Here is a 15,847-nt window from a genome sequence, read left to right as displayed (position 1 = left end):
AAAAGAGGTGTTCCCCCTAGCGTTCTGGTTAGACGCAGTTTTGAAGTTCCCTAGATGGGGAATGAGCATTATGTTGGAATGAGCCATGTTTAAATGAGTTTATTTGAGCTGTTGTTGAATATTCCTATGAACAGTTTAATATGCAGACATGTTGCAAGATTAAGTAACTCTTATTGGCAATCTGAAAAATAAATTGCATTTTATGGAGACATGCATGATAATAAAGGGTCACGAAACACCAAAACACATGTTTTGAGCTGTTGACAGTGGTATATGTGTCCCACACTGCTAAAAACTATTAGGACACCTATATTTCACTAAAAAGTGTAAATTGGTTGTTTTTGCGTTATTTCAAGCAAATTCATACTTCCGGTTTGAAACGAATTTTTGAAGCTGCGTCATGCTCATGAGATAATAGTGTGTATTCCAACGTGCAGACGGGCGTCTGTGCCAGAGTGAGTCTTATTACGTCTTACAGTGTGATGCATTAATGCATGAGTAAGGCTTGGTTCAAACCAATCAGCGCGCTCTATTGTGCAACTTCATTAATATTCATTACTATCACCGTGTTTTTAGGACAGAGACGCCACGTTGTGTTGGCAAAACAAGCGTGAAGTGTTGCTTTTATAGTTTGCTGCAGTTAAGTTTCGTTTTCATTTTCTCTCTGTAAGAGCTCAGCTGGAGTCACGTGTGGATTAACAGTGTACGCGACGCTCGACAACAATAACTTACGTGTCTAAGGAGGAACATTGTTTACCTGAGAGCTGTTCTCATCTGCAAACGCTGAGATCCGGATTCGCTTGTAGTCTTCTCTTCATAAAGACGCAGCTCTAGTTGCTGGTGATTGTCCTGTCTCTACAGATTTGGTAAGTGAGCGACCAGTGCTCTTTGTTTATTCAATTTGTTCGTATCTAACAAACTATTGCACCGAGTGTAAACATGTTAGCACCACAACCAAACTTTAACCTCGTGTAGGATTTTTACCGCATTTAGTGACCGGAATAACACGCGCGGCTTTCTGACACTACCTGTCGTGTGCATCTAAGTTTCTGGGAAATGCGGAGTTTTTTTTCTCTTATTCGCCGTGCGGTATAAAACATTGCATGAAAAATACACGCTTACAGCAGCTCCTTGAATCAAATATCTCGTGTGTTGCGAGAGACATGAATGAATTCCCTGAATGAAAGAGCCAAACTGCAGTTAAAGTCCAACATTTAATAATTTGGCAAATAATTCGACTACAGATGTCCATGTAGGTTAAAAACCATCACTTTCTCCTGTATGTGTGTGTATTTTGACTCGCGCGTGCCCAAATAGACACTCCCACACCCTCCCACTTTTCTTCCTCCGACACTCCCCCCTAAACAGAGCTGGACACGCCCACTTTTCTGACTTTTTCCAAAGTAGAGGTGTGAAAACACACTGCTGAAACGAGGGGGTTTCATGGCCCTTTAAGAGTATGATGCTTACAATAACTTTTTAAAACTGTAACGAAACAGTAATGAAATTGTAATGAAAATATGCAGTAGTTAAAGGGAAGTCATCAAACCACCAGAAAACCAATAGCTCATGAAATCAATTAACACAAATTGTTTATTTTTTAGTGTAATGGTACATACTTGTTCCATTATATTCTACTTTCTAATTGACTGAAATTTCATTGAACAGTCAAATGTTTTAGAGACATTTTTTTCCAGAAGACAATGACTAAAATTTGAAAGGTACCTTAAATCCATATTTGACTAAAAGAAATGTTACATACAGAAGATCTTGAAATGACAGTTTTTCATTATACACTATAAATAAACACACTATATCATAATAGTATGACAAATTAAATATTAATTATTTGAAACATACAGCGGTCTTTTACTTTTAATAATTTCTGCAGATGAAGTTGAGTGGTTTATTTTCAGGACGGCTGATCCAGGTCTGATTTCCTCCAGACTGAACTGCTCCAGATCTCACTGTGGGCTCACAGTCCTCCTCTGATGTGCCGTTCCCTGGAGCCCAGTTCTGATAGCACACGGTCTGTCCACTCACCCAGAACCAGATGCCCAAAGCACAGGAGTGACGTAAACCCAACCACACCGCCTCAGTAGACGCCAGTTTAACCACGTTCATCACCTTATACTGCATCTCTACTGACTGAACCGAGACCAGATCCACATGATGCTGTCTGCAGTATCTCAGAGCTTCAGACCACGACAGATTCTGCTGGATCACAATCAGTTTATCTGGACACAAAACAAAGCAGAAACTAGAGAGAGACTGATCAACAACAACATGCAGAACAAACACTGTGGAGGAATTTGACATGTCAGACATGTAGAGTCAACTTTAAGAGATCTGGAGCTGATGATGGATTGAGTGTGTTTAGAGGATCTGCTCACCTTCATGACACACAAAAGTAAAGTGGTTATCACACGAGATGTCATTCCAACGTCTCTTAACATTCTGAGTGATCACTGTACAGTTTTCAGTTCCTCCCTGATTATCAGGTTGAGTAGCAGCCCAGTATCTGAATGAGGAGTTACTCTGATCTGACCACTGCCATGTGTCTCTGAACAGACCGATCCAGACTGCAGATCCAGATGAGTTTCTGTCACTAATGAACTTCTCCAGCTGTTGATTCTCATTCTGGTTCCTCACAGTGACGAGATCAGTGTGATTCTGCCTGCAGTAATTCTGAGCGGCTGTCCAGTTCATCATCTGATAGACAAACACCAGTCCTCTGCTCACTATAAGAAAATTAATTTAAAAAAAAACATTATTATAATCAATATTCTTAATTTGGTTTATGATTTGGGGTGTAAACAGAAGCAGAGGTGAAAGATTAATTTAAGCCTGTGTTACAGAGTAGCTGAGTTCTTATCAACACATATAGATTATGGAAATTGCGATTATTATTGTTTTAGGTCAAACTAAAGTCTAAAAGATTATAATTCAACTTTAACAGGTCCTGAATGCTTTCTTCTGAATAAAAGCATCACGCTTCAACTGATGTCTCAAAGTTTAATGTCTCTATAGTTATCATCGTCATCATCATGACAGCTTCATGTTATTTTGACAACGCTGGAACAACGTGACACCCAAGGGACACAATATCTTAACATTTTACATGATGACACCATAAAAAGGGGGAAGTAATTAAAAACTATAGAAACAGTTTTGTTTCTTATCAAACCAGCATTAATATACACTGTTTTTAACTTCACAAATCAGCTGGTAGAACACAAACAAAAAACAACATACCTTGTTTATCTTCTAATCAAAGTCTAGGAGTCATTGAGATGTTTTTAGTTTGTTCTTCTTTTATATAGAATCATACTTTTTTTTTTCTTTACAAAAGAATATCACTGCTTGTGTCAACTGCTCATATTAGGTGCGTTCGACATGAAGCTCAGCTGCAGCCGGGGATCAACGAGATTAGCCGAGCGCAGGCGGGGCGGAGTTGAAAACGGAGCCGTCAAGTTGGACAGCTGGACACTTCGGGACTCAAAGTTGCAGCAGTCATGATGACCGATCACATGGCGTCATCATATTTCTTTTGTTATTTTTATTTATAACAACAAAACATTTACAAATAAAACAGAATACAGTCTCTACAAACTATAGTTCCTTTTTAAACAATAAGAGAGAATTATGAATAAAATATATAACAAATGCATGAGGGAAATGAGAGGTTAATATAAACATGAAAACTAACAGGTCTATTAAATAAAAAGCAATAAGCATAAATTCTAGGAGTTAAACATCAATCTTTAGGCTAATACTTCTTGTTTGAATATGCTAAAAAAGGGTTTACTTATATGTACATTTATAGATATAAAAATTTACAGCGTAAAAAGCAAAACAAGGTGTTTTGATTAGGTCTTAATAAATGAGATTATTTTGGATAATGAATGAATTTTCAAAAAAGCATTTTAATCCGAAAAGATTGTGTTGACAAGAACAAAAAGTAAAATAAGTGAGCGATGTAGAAGTTTCCCAGAAAGAGCAGGTAGCCTTTAAACTGCTAGACAGGAAATAAAATATATATTTATATTATAATAATAAAACCATTTTATAATTATTTAATAAAATAGTTCTTTAACTTAAAGGGGTGGTCCACTACGATATTATATTTTAAACTTCAGTTGATGTGTAATGTAGCTGTGTGAACATAAACAGCATCTCTGAATGTAAAATATTCAAAGTTTAATGCAAAGGGAGACCTTGATTTGTACAGAGTTAGCTTAGCAACGCCTACAATTAACGAATTTTGGGGACTACAAAAAATACTTCCGCCCCCTGTGAGATCACAAAAGTTCGTTATTGCGCATCCCACACTGCGCAGGTAAAGGCCGTGGCCAGAGGCGCTGTAACGTTACTGCAGAGAGAGAAATGCCATCCTGCTGTTTCCACAGAGCTGTTCTGTTTCTGTTGTTGGGCTTCCAAATGACACGACCCAAACACAGAAGTGCTTACAGTTCAATATTAATTATATTCCAGAGAACTATAAAATACACAGTAAGCATGATTTGACAAAACACAGCTTCCAGAATCTCTCCCAGTTCAGTGCTGGATTCAGTTAAAATCTCCTCAAAGATGGAGCAAGGAGACGCTGTGAACTCTGAGTCATGACCTGTAAGTGTTTTTATTTGTTAAAATTGATCATGACATGTACAGTGTCTAACTTTAACGGTGTGTTGTAGCAAAGATGTAAACAACGGGAAATTATGGTAACCGCTAACGACTTAGCTAACGTTACAAATCCATATTTATCAAACGGCTGTAAACGCACACACACACATACACATACACGCACTCTTGGCCAGCACCTGCGTCTCTCAGTGTGAGACGGCAGAATTTCTCTCTATAGGCAGCTATGCTATGCGTTTTACAACTCGGACAATAAAGTCGCAAAAGATATGTGAACGATTCATGTTACTTACACAGGCATATTCCGCATATGCATGAAAGACGTCCTGTAACGCATTGATTTAAAAAAATACAGCAATGATTTCCCAACTGGAGTGTAACATCAAAAACAAATCAATCCAGGCTCACAAAGGTCTCATCTCACATCTTGTGCTTTATTCTGTCACCACAGAAAATAACTTAATCCGAGCATGAGAGAAAAAGAACAATAAAAATCTCTCCCGCGCACATGCGCTTCTCGTGTTACAAATACTTCATCGTATACACGCATAAACACACTAAAAGGCACAGAAACAGTTAAAGGAGCCGCATCCCATTTTCACTCGTTACAGACACGTGTTGACTGACTGACTGACTGACTGTTTACACAAAACGCGCGTGCTTGTCAGGGCGTGACGTGAAGCCGATCGGCGTATCACAGCATATTATGATGATGACCAATCAGAGTCACTTGAGGGTGGGCCTTTTAGAGAAACTAGGAAATATGACAGTCGTTTTCATGTTAGCTGAGTAGCTGTGTATAATCAAAGTGAGATTTATGAAAAAATAACACGATTTCCTTCAAGTTAAACATGAGCACACATTGCTTTGCATCTTATTAACACAACCAAGCCTTAAAAATAACATTCTGGACCACCCCTTTAAATTGTTAAGAGAGCTTTTGGGTGGCAGGACCAATGATGATGATTATTTATTTAAAGACTGTAAGACTTATTTGAGTTCATAATTAGGTTATTCACTAAAATATACACTAAAATATATAATTTAAATCGTTCATGGAGATGAATGCAGTAAATAGTCTGTATAAAAAAGTTGGAAATAAACCTGTGCAAACAAGCTAACCTTTATAACCAGATTATTTAACAAAAGATGACACTGCAGTACAATATTGGTAGTCTTTTAATAAGCATGATGTGTTCAGGATAGAGATGGGATGAAAAGTGAATTGTTTTGAAACTTTTGAATCTTTAAGACAGATTTGGATCGATCTGAGCAGCGCTGCATGAAGTCGAACGCACCTATTAACTTTCCGTTTAACGCATAATCACACGGCTAAAGCTTGATTTATACTTTTGCGTCAAGTGACCGGCGTAACCCATGGCGCATGCAACGCGCGTGGCTGTGCATTTATACTTCTGCGCGCTGTCTGTCGGTCTGCATTAACACTTCCGAAACGCTAGTGGGCAGTGAGGTGTAAATGTTCCTCTGTGTCGAGTTTCTTCGCTGTTGTTTTGCTTTTCCTGAACACTTCCTGGATGTACAAGTGGCTCAAATTCGCTCTTTTTGAGGCAGGAACCGGCGGACGTGCAACAACTTTAACTATGAGGTAAACACAAAACAAAACTTTCCATCCGGAGCTCCTTCACGAGACTCCACACTTGTAAACAATCGCTCCGTCAGGCTCGCGCCATTCGCGTGGCTCTCGGTCCCGCCCAGACTCGTCAGCGCTACCAAGCCGACCAATCAAAGAGCTTACGTTACGCGTCGTTGTGATGTGTAGTTACATTTTTTGAGAGGTGCACGTCAGTGACGGCGACGGTCACGGCGAAGGGCTATGCGTCAGCGCCGTAGCATACGCCGGCATTTGATGCAGAAGTATAAATCAGCCTTAACAAGACCATGTGACAGTAAACTAAAACTACCTCTGTATCACCTGTAGGTGTCACTTTTATTCAATTTCGAATACCATAATTTACGAAATAACAATAATATCATATAAAATGATTTATAACCAAAATATCTTTCCAAAAAAAACAACAAAACATTTGAAGGAAAATAAAAGCCTTTAGATTGACAGCTACATCAACATCTCATTTTCTGTTTGCATTACTATTAATAGGTTTGTTAGAAATATCTGTCACAACATTACAATGAAGATTTTACTTAGAAAAATACTTGACTTAATTTGCAGTTCACATTTTAGCATTTTACTATTTTGACATTTAAGTGTCTGTTTGAAGCGTCTTTTATTTAATAAATGTTTGTCACTGTAGTGTTTGTACTCACTGTTGTAGCAGATGAAGAATGAGGTGTTACTACATGGCGCAATAAACCACTGTCCATTTCTCATCATAGTACAATTATCACTGCAAGCTGGTTCTCCAGATGTCCAGTTCAGAAAGAGCACAGGATCACCTGAAGACCAATGCCATTTATAAACACTCGTCTTCTGAAGACCAATCCAAATATTATCATTATGTTCATCATTCACACTCTTCATCAGCTGGATCGTATCATTCATGTTGTCAACAGTGGCCAGATCTGTGTATTTCTCTCTGCAGTATCTCTGAGCTTCAGTCCAGTTCTTCTTCTCATTTATAAAGTGATACTGACGCTGAACACATTCAGATATGGAGCAGAGAGCTGTGAAAGAGACACTTTGCTTTAATGATTTTCAGAACAGAGTCAAACCTAATGAAACTATAAACCATAAATAAAACTACAAACACACTCACCAATGAGGAGAAGAGGGAAATATAGAGTTTGAGCCATTTCTGAAGAAACACATTAAATAACTCACTTTAATATGTATTTAATAAAACAGCATTACAATGATAAAGTATTACAATGATAAAAAAAATATTGGTTAAAGACAGTAGATGTGTGTTCTTACTTCAGAGCTGGTGTGTTTCTGTCCTCAGTCGGATGTTTCTGTCTGCAGATTCAGACTGATTATTCTAGTCACATTTCAAAATTTGTTTATTTTTCTAAAACCCTGTTTCACTTCCTCTATGTGTGCTTTTACACCACCATTTTCCCTTATTTGCATCATGACATTTAATCTGTAAACATGAATGATTCAATTAATTAATAAAAAAAGGGTAAATTTTAATCTGGGTCTTGTATCAGCGTTTTTCTTTTTTTAAATTTATTTTTTATGTTTTATTGTTTAGTTCATTAGGTATGACTATACCTTAATCAGCTGAAGGTAAACCATAAAGCCTAACTGATTACATCGATAAACACGGCTGTCTAAACCCAGAGCTGATGCAAATTAAGTTGAATCCAATGCCTTGACAGCAACACTAGTTTGACTGTGTTGACCCCTGGTCAGACTGATTTGGTTTTGTCCAGTAACTGTTACCCCATTTGTTTTGACAAGTAATATGATACAGGCTCCACGTATGTCTATCAAACCTTAAACACTGACTACTGTATATTACATACTACTGAGACATTCTTCAAGTGCTTAAACAAGCTTGATCACAAAACTGATGTCAGTTAAATCAAAATGGATTATAATGCGAGAAATCTGGGATGGGAAGAAAACATTTACGGCTCAAGCCAAAAAAAAAAAAAAAAAAAAAAAGTTCATCTGAAAGACCTGCTGGTTCTATCAAGAGAACAGAAAAGATCAAATGATCTGTATCAGAGCTGTCATAATAATAATCCTTCTTGAAGACACAGGAAACATCCTGGTCTGATGATCAATGATAATTTGTGTTTATCTGTCCTCATTTGTGTTTCCTGTTGCTGTTTTCTCATGATGTCAGTGAAGAACAGTGTGCTTTTGTGTCAAGCCCTACAACAGATCGTTAACCTTAGACATGAGTAATTATTATCTTCTTTCTATTTAAATCTTGATTAAAACATTTAGTGGTTTAAACAGCAAAGTATCTCATGTCAAGTGTATTTAGTTTCTTATTGCTATATAAGCATGTCTAATCATCAGAGACCAGTGTTGCCAGACGTATTTGTAAAATTCTTTTATTGTAATTGTAACAAAGGTTCTTTGTGTGGGAAGAAGAAGACAGGGTCGGCGTTGAGGTAAGTAACAGATTTTTTTATTTTCTTATCAACTGCACAGGACAGCTCCCACTCTGTGGCCGTCGTTCAGCTCTCTCTCTCGACTGTTCCTCCCGTTCTCCTTAAGACGGGTGTCTCTCCGGCCCAATCACTAGAATAAACAGGTGTTGCTTATTATTTCGGATTGGCCTGCTGATTAGCCGCCGGGCTCTGAGCATGCTCTCCCCCTTTATTGGGTATTCGATCATGCTTACCTCTCCACCTGCACCTGCCCGTGACCTAAGTGGAAGCCCAGATACCTTACCTCCACTCGCCCAATTGCGCACTTCCGTGGGTTGGCCGTGAGCCCGGCCCGTCTCAGCGCCGACAATACCGCCCACAGATGTTGCATATGCCGCTGCCAATCATTACTGTAAATGATGATGTCGTCTAAATAAGCAGCGGCATATGCTGCGTGAGGGCCGAGTATTTTGTCCATCAGGCGCTGGAACGTCGCCGGCGCCCCAAACAGCCCGAACAGAAGCGTCACAAATTGGTGCAATCCAAACGGCGTAGTGAAGGCTGTTTTTTCGCGGGATATTGGAGATAAGGGGATCTGCCAATAGCTCTTCGTTAAATCCAATGTCGAGTAATATCGAGCAGCACCTAACCGGTCGAGCAACTCGTCAATACGCGGCATTTGATAAGCGTCGAATTTCGACACAGCATTCACCTTGCGATAATCCACACAGAACCGGACCGAGCCGTCCGTCTTAGGTACCAAGACAATCGGGCTGGCCCAGTCGCTGTGGGATTCTTCTACTACTCCCATTTTCAACATATTATTCAATTCTTCCTAAATCACTTTTTTCTTGTGTTCAGGTAGGCGATACGGCCGGGTCCTAACGACCACGCCCGGTTCGGTCTCGATATGGTGCTGAATCAGGTTAGTACGACCGGGCAGGGGCGAAAACACGTCAGAGTATTCACGTTGGAGGTGCCGGATGTCGAGGAGCTGGCTCGCTGAGAGATGATCACCCCCGGTGACCAGAGCGCTCGGCCGTTCTCGGCCGGAGCTCTCCGGCCCCAGGTCATCCTCGCTAGTAACAAGCGTAGCCAGCGCCACGTCCTCCGGCTCCCTCCACTGCTTAAGCAGATTAATGTGATAAATCTGACGCGAGTCAGCCCTGTCCGAACGAACCACCTCGTAATCGAGATCACTGACTCGTCGTGTGACCACAAACGGCCCTTGCCACTTGGCGAGTAATTTAGAGTTAGAAGTGGGTAGCAGTACAAGTACTTTATCTCCCTGTGAAAATTTACGGAGTTTAGTGCCCTTATCATATCGCCGGCGTTGGTCATCCTGAGCCTTAAGCAAATTCTCTGTAGAGAGCCGCCCCAGTGTGTGGAGTTTTGCTCTGAGGTCCAGGATATATTGAATTTCATTCTTACTATTAGAAGGCTCGTCCTCCCAAGACTCTCTAACAACATCCAAAACCCCTCTGGGCTGTCTGCCGTAGAGAAGCTCGAAGGGGGAAAACCCTGTGGAGGCTTGGGGAACCTCCCGCACAGCGAATAATAAGGGCTCCAACCACTTATCCTAATTTTTCGCGTCCTCGTGAACGAATTTACGGATCATTGATTTAAGCGTGCGATTAAATCTTTCCACCAGCCTGTCTGTTTGTGGGTGATAGACTATGGAATAATTTTTGTGCCAATAAGAATGAACGTAACTTTCTAAAACTAAACGTAACTTTCCAAGAAACGATCAAAAATATGCCACTGCAAAAAGAAGAAAAACACAATGAAAACAAAAATATGAACTCAGTCGCACGAATTTAACATGCTCTTCAAATATGCTTCATTCTTTGTTAATGATTTTCAAAGAATCGTTTTCGTGAATCATGGATTTTGAATGCGTTGCCACAGTTTTCGCTTACGCTTCGTAAATTTTCGTTTGCTGTTTTGGCACAAACTTCTCGTGGGGGCGGGCTTAACAGCGATCTACACTGATTGGCTAATGAGCTTTTGATGGACAGTTGCTCTCTGACCCGGAAGCACAGACGGTGACGTCAGTGGCGCGCATATCGGAAAGTTGTTGCGGTGTGCAATACGTCGTGCTTTATGTTAAGTATTAATGTTAGCATTTTACCTACGGTCGTCTCTTAGTTTCTAAAGATGACCTCCCGGGAGAGACACGGAGCGGTGCCATCATCTTCCACCTCAGCTTGTCCCTCAGGGCAGCTTGAAGTAAGTTCGTGTTGCTAAAGTAACGTTTATCAATAACAACAATAAAAGTTTTATTCATGTACAGTGTGCAAGTTATTTTGCGGGTTATTGTTGTTATTCACAAGTTTGCAGTGCACTGATGTTATGTCATGTAGTTTAATTGTTTTAATTTTAGGTAGATTGCTGTATTATACAGTTATACTTGTTGTATGTAAGGACGTGTCATTGTAGTGCAGGTATCAAACTGGTCTTTATATTCTACAGCAAGGCATTAATCTTGGTGCAGATGCTGCATCTGCAGCTGTACATAACATCCTTGAAATTCTTAACCAGTCGCTCGGGAAAACCAGCACAAAGCAGGGTCAGCACTCGGGACAGAGTCAAACAGTGGACCAAGAGATGGCCAGGTTTCAGTTTTGCAGTCATGACAATAACAAATAGCAACACTTTCTATTTATAATACATTTTAACACTATACATAGAACAGTGATAGTAGTTAGGGGCTATTTTTGAGGTTTTGTTGTGTTCCCAATAAACATATCCATGTATTAAATATAATTCAATAACGTTAGTAATTTTTATTTTCAATTTATTGAAGGTCTTTCCCTGGATTTTTTAAGCGTGGTTCAAAAAGACGGCTACCCAGCTTTAGCAGACCAGCGAAGCTCAACAAACTATGGAAACCTTTTGTGTTTTCAGTGTTTCTTTTGAGTAAAAATACAGACATGGTCCCTTCATCAGCTGAAGAGGTGCAACTTTTGCAAGCTGGCTTGGGTAAACGGAATGTCACTATGCCTGATGACTTGACACATTCACAGGTGATGCATGTTTATACGCCATACGTTTATTAAACAGCTTTGCCTATTAGTTATCAACAACTGTATTAATAATTATTAACAATAATTATTTTCTAATCTGAAGTTGTCTGTGTATTTTAGGTCTCTAGCCTGTTCAGTGATGCATACCCAAAAATGAAGTCAGCATCTGGAGGCTGGCTTCTGTACAAAGCAACTGGTATGATCTGTGCAGTAACACAAAGGGACCTGTTTTACATTATCACACAGTGCAAATAGTTTTGTGAATTTCATTTGTTTATGTACATTTTAAAACATAAGAAGATAATTTTTAGAGTTATTATTGCATGAAAGTCTTGCTTTATTATTAATTTTATTGTCAGTTTATTTTAATATGTAGTTTTTTTTTTCATTTTGTAAACAATCTTAGAAGGAACTATAATAACAAAGTAGCACTTGCATTTTTATTTATTCAGGTGGACAGGGAAGACGAAGGTTAAATTTAGTTCCTCCGGAGTCTGAAGGATACAGTGGCAGCACAATTAGAAGTGCAACTGCAGGGGGAAAAACAATGTTGTATATTGTTCCTTTACAAGATGAGTTTGACCTGTCACCACTACCATCTGATGCCCAGGAGTTCTCTCAGATGCCTAAAGCTGAATGTAAGAAATGCTTCAAATCTATGCCACTACAGATTCTTGCTCTGCACATAAAGGAATGCAACACTGCTGAATATGAGACACTTACAGACTCAGAACCAGAGGTAAGATAAGTTGTTTAAATAAACCTAATGAGTATTCTGTAAGATTCATGTGGAAATATGTCAAATGTTTTGTCTATTTCTAGCTGTCCAATCTACCTCCTGATTCACCCGATTTATCTCCTGCTACTGAAGAAAAGGTAATCACCCAGTTGCTTGGGTTGACATTATTCTTACTTCTTTTAATGTGGATTTTACATCATTACATGCTTTTTAGTCAACAGAGGCAAAGTGTCCTGTTTGTCTGCAAAGTTTTCCTGTGATGGAGTTGGAGCTACATGCCAGTTTTTGTGGCGATTTAGATAGGTAATGGTAATGCTATGAACAGAATCAACAATGTAATCTTGTGGTGCATTATGTGATATGCTGCCTATGTCCTGTTAGTTAAAGATTATGAATGTTCCAAGTTATGTTTACAGTACATAGCAGTTGACATTTGTGGCATTGTGCATATTAGTTTCTTATTAAATCAAAAATGTTTGTTTTACATAACCACTGGTTTACATTTTCACTGGTAAATGATTGCATTCTCTCTTTAGTCCACTTAACTGTCCAAGCCCTGATGTAATGGAGCCACAAAAAGAAGAAATGTCATGGTAATTGTATGCAATATTTTAATTAATAAAGTACTTTTAAAAATAACTGGTATATCACAATGCTGTCTAAAACACTCTTATTTTTTTTTACAATTTGACAGTGAAGAGGATGTACTGCGATGGATAGCTGCACGTGTTGACACCACTAAAGAATTTAGTATCTGTGTGTCCAGAATGAACCTCTTAGAAAGAGGTATGTCACTGTGGAAGCGTCAAAAGCTCAGCTCCCCAATCAATACTTTAAAAGTTACATTCTTGGGAGAGGCTGGAGTTGACACAGGAGCTCTGCGTAAAGAATTTCTGACCGGTGAGGATTTTTGCATCTGATACCTTTGATCACAAAACATTTGCTATGTTAATTAATATGTTCTGGTCAGATTGTTTGGTGTCTTCATATTGGAATTTTGCTAATTTTTTAACTATAGAAATGATTAGTGGTATAGAGACTCAGCTTTTCGAAGGAGAGGATGGTAAAGGAAAAATGCCAAAGTACTCAATAAATGACCTTGACAATGGCCTATTTCGGTAAGTGTCATTAAGTGAAGTTTAGTTTTAAACTAATTTCGAGAGGAGCATGTGCTCATGATTTACCCAGCTGGTCCACATTAACTAATTATGATCCTCCAATCGAAGGATCCCAAATCACTATATATATCCTCATTTCCTTTCTACAACTATCTTCGTTTGGAAGAAAGCTTCCTGCTTCTAAAAAGCTTTAGCTCTAAAAGCTTTTACAGCATTGCACTTTTTAGCCCATCAATATGGAAATAACCAACAATATCTACAACTGCAACCAGAGCCCTGCTCTCCCTGAGACTTCAGCCACTGCAATGAAGCCAAACTCTCACCGCTCTTCGCGGTCCACCTGTGGTAACGTAGTATGCTTTAAGGGGAAACTTCTCTCTTTAAGGAGAAACTACTCTCCAAAAGACTAAATATTTCTTATGTCTTTAGAAAAGCAAGACTCTCTTAAATAAAAAAATAATTTAAACCATTTTAAAGACACAAACACTATGGACAACGTCCTCCTATAATCTGTAAACAAGCAGAGATTATAACAAACCAAATAAACCCACCTTTCAAGCTTGCTGTCTGTTCACAGGTCCATAACATTTTAACAGCCTGGCTGATTTGACTGCAAAGATCAAAGCAATCCAATCCATAAAACTTTAGTCCACAACATGTTACATGTTTATAAACATACATGGATACACTGCTGTCATCCAAACTTGTTGCTGGAGTGCTTTCAGTAAAGTAGTATCTTTCAGACAAAAACACTTGTATTATGGTCTAACAAAATGGCTGCCGACCTTTTGATTGACACTTCATTGAGCCAATAGCTGAAAAGAGAAGTGTCACCATCCAAGCTGTCAGAACATGAGATGGTCCCGCCCTCTCTTACGATAGTTATGAACAGACTTGGTTGCAAAGACTTTGTGAATGAATTGGGCCAATTATGCTTCTGATTTCATTCATGTTAAGATTCCAAATGTAATGTTATTTAATCAATCAGATTAAAGTAAAGCCCATAGTAAACATTTAATTGACACAGTTTAATAAGTATTGTTCAAGTGCAAATTAAATGACAACATCATTTTAGAAGTTAAATAAATAAATAAATTAAACAAATAACTAACATAAATAAATAAACATGCATATAAATAAACAAACCCTGCCACTTCCAATAGCTATTTAACTTCTAAAATAAAATTACCCACCTAATGACAATAAGCATCCATCGATCATAGAAGTCTGATCGTAATATGTCACAGGAATTTAAACTTATCACTTCACCTACTCCACTTCAAAGAGGTATTTTTAAGATCACCAGCCAAGCCATGCTCAATATCCTTGGCCCTCCACTATCCTGGGGGGGAATGAACGTCTACCAAAACATTTAAAACACTATCTGTCTGTCGATTCCTCACCTCGCTAGAGAACTGCGTTCTCACCACTAATTTTTCTGATTTTCTCATTTCAGGTCTAACCTATGGATTCCACCCGGGCACCTCAGCTCTCCCTTCCTATCCTAATATTCAGTCAGCTTTTGCTGATTGAACCAGAAATTGTGGATCATCTTATTTAAAAAGAGATCGACAACCACTTTATGTTTGACCATTCTCTGCCCCACCACTCAAGGTTTCACGCATTTGTCCCATAAGCAGTGCAACTTGCAAATTCTCCATCACTGGCTTCTTTCTAACAATCGCAGAATCCCCCACCTTATCCAACTTTAGATGATATTCTAATCACCCCCCCACATTGCCTCCAGCCAAACACCTAGAGATCACCAAAAGGTTTTCGCCAATCTAGGTATTCTGCTCGCAGAAGGCTGGACCCAATACATTTATCGAATTTCTAGGCATCAACTTCGATTTGCTCAAATTCCAAGCTTCTCTTCCTAAAGAGAAAATTGGCTGAATAATTTCTCTTTATCTTGTATTATAAGAAAGAGACTTGAATTAAACACATACTGTTATCTATCCTCGGCCACCTAAAATTCACAGTGCAAATTACCTCAAACTTGCCTACTCCAGCTCCCTACCACAAGTCACGATTTAAAAGGCACAATTTCTCTCTCAAAACCCACCCACAATGAACTCCGCTTATGGATTGCTTCCTTAAGCTATGGAACGGCTGTTCCTTCTTCTGCAGAGATTGTTCGCACCCCCATTAGATATTTGTCTATTTACTGGTGCTACCCCATCAGTTGGGTTCCAAGGGTACTCAGAGGCCACTGGTTGCCACCACATGGCCCCCTCAATCTATTTCCACTCTAGAAACCATTGTTCATCAGCTTTCTTCAAACTGTACCCAAT

At 39.0% G+C, this 15,847-nt stretch overlaps 2 protein-coding genes across 4 annotated transcripts; one reads left to right on the top strand and one right to left on the bottom strand.

Annotated features, from left to right (window-relative positions):
• Window positions 1-1,576: 1,576 nt before the first annotated feature.
• Window positions 1,577-14,343, bottom strand: LOC147842944 (C-type mannose receptor 2-like). The gene is made up of 6 exons (XM_087260434.1): window positions 14,105-14,343; window positions 7,538-7,579; window positions 7,380-7,418; window positions 6,931-7,287; window positions 2,394-2,741; window positions 1,577-2,237 (listed from the first exon to the last, which is right to left on the bottom strand). The coding sequence occupies exons 3-6, from the start codon at window positions 7,414-7,416 to the stop codon at window positions 1,876-1,878; spliced, it is 1,104 nt and encodes a 367-aa protein (XP_087116560.1). The 5' UTR covers window positions 7,417-7,418; window positions 7,538-7,579; window positions 14,105-14,343; the 3' UTR covers window positions 1,577-1,875.
• Window positions 10,715-13,586, top strand: LOC147842945 (uncharacterized). Of its 3 annotated transcripts, XM_087260381.1 has the most exons (10): window positions 10,715-10,899; window positions 11,143-11,285; window positions 11,477-11,696; window positions 11,817-11,892; window positions 12,149-12,435; window positions 12,519-12,572; window positions 12,650-12,738; window positions 12,972-13,028; window positions 13,130-13,335; window positions 13,454-13,586. In XM_087260381.1, exons 1-10 carry the CDS (start codon window positions 10,828-10,830, stop codon window positions 13,555-13,557), a joined length of 1,308 nt encoding a protein of 435 aa, XP_087116507.1. In that variant the 5' UTR covers window positions 10,715-10,827; the 3' UTR covers window positions 13,558-13,586. The 3 variants fall into 3 exon arrangements, with proteins under 3 accessions (XP_087116507.1, XP_087116508.1, XP_087116509.1); XM_087260382.1 differs by lacking the exon at window positions 11,143-11,285 and having other exon boundaries at window positions 11,578-11,696; window positions 13,454-13,584; XM_087260383.1 differs by lacking the exon at window positions 11,143-11,285 and having other exon boundaries at window positions 13,454-13,583.
• Window positions 14,344-15,847: the final 1,504 nt, after the last annotated feature.

The sequence above is a fragment of the Danio rerio genome, chromosome 7 (assembly GCF_052040795.2).
Source record: "Danio rerio strain M-AB ecotype USA chromosome 7, GRCz13ab, whole genome shotgun sequence".
Taxonomy (NCBI): Eukaryota; Metazoa; Chordata; class Actinopteri; order Cypriniformes; family Danionidae; genus Danio; species Danio rerio.
The sequence above is the reverse complement of the archived record's forward strand: the minus strand, read 5'-3'. Positions and strand labels throughout refer to the sequence as shown.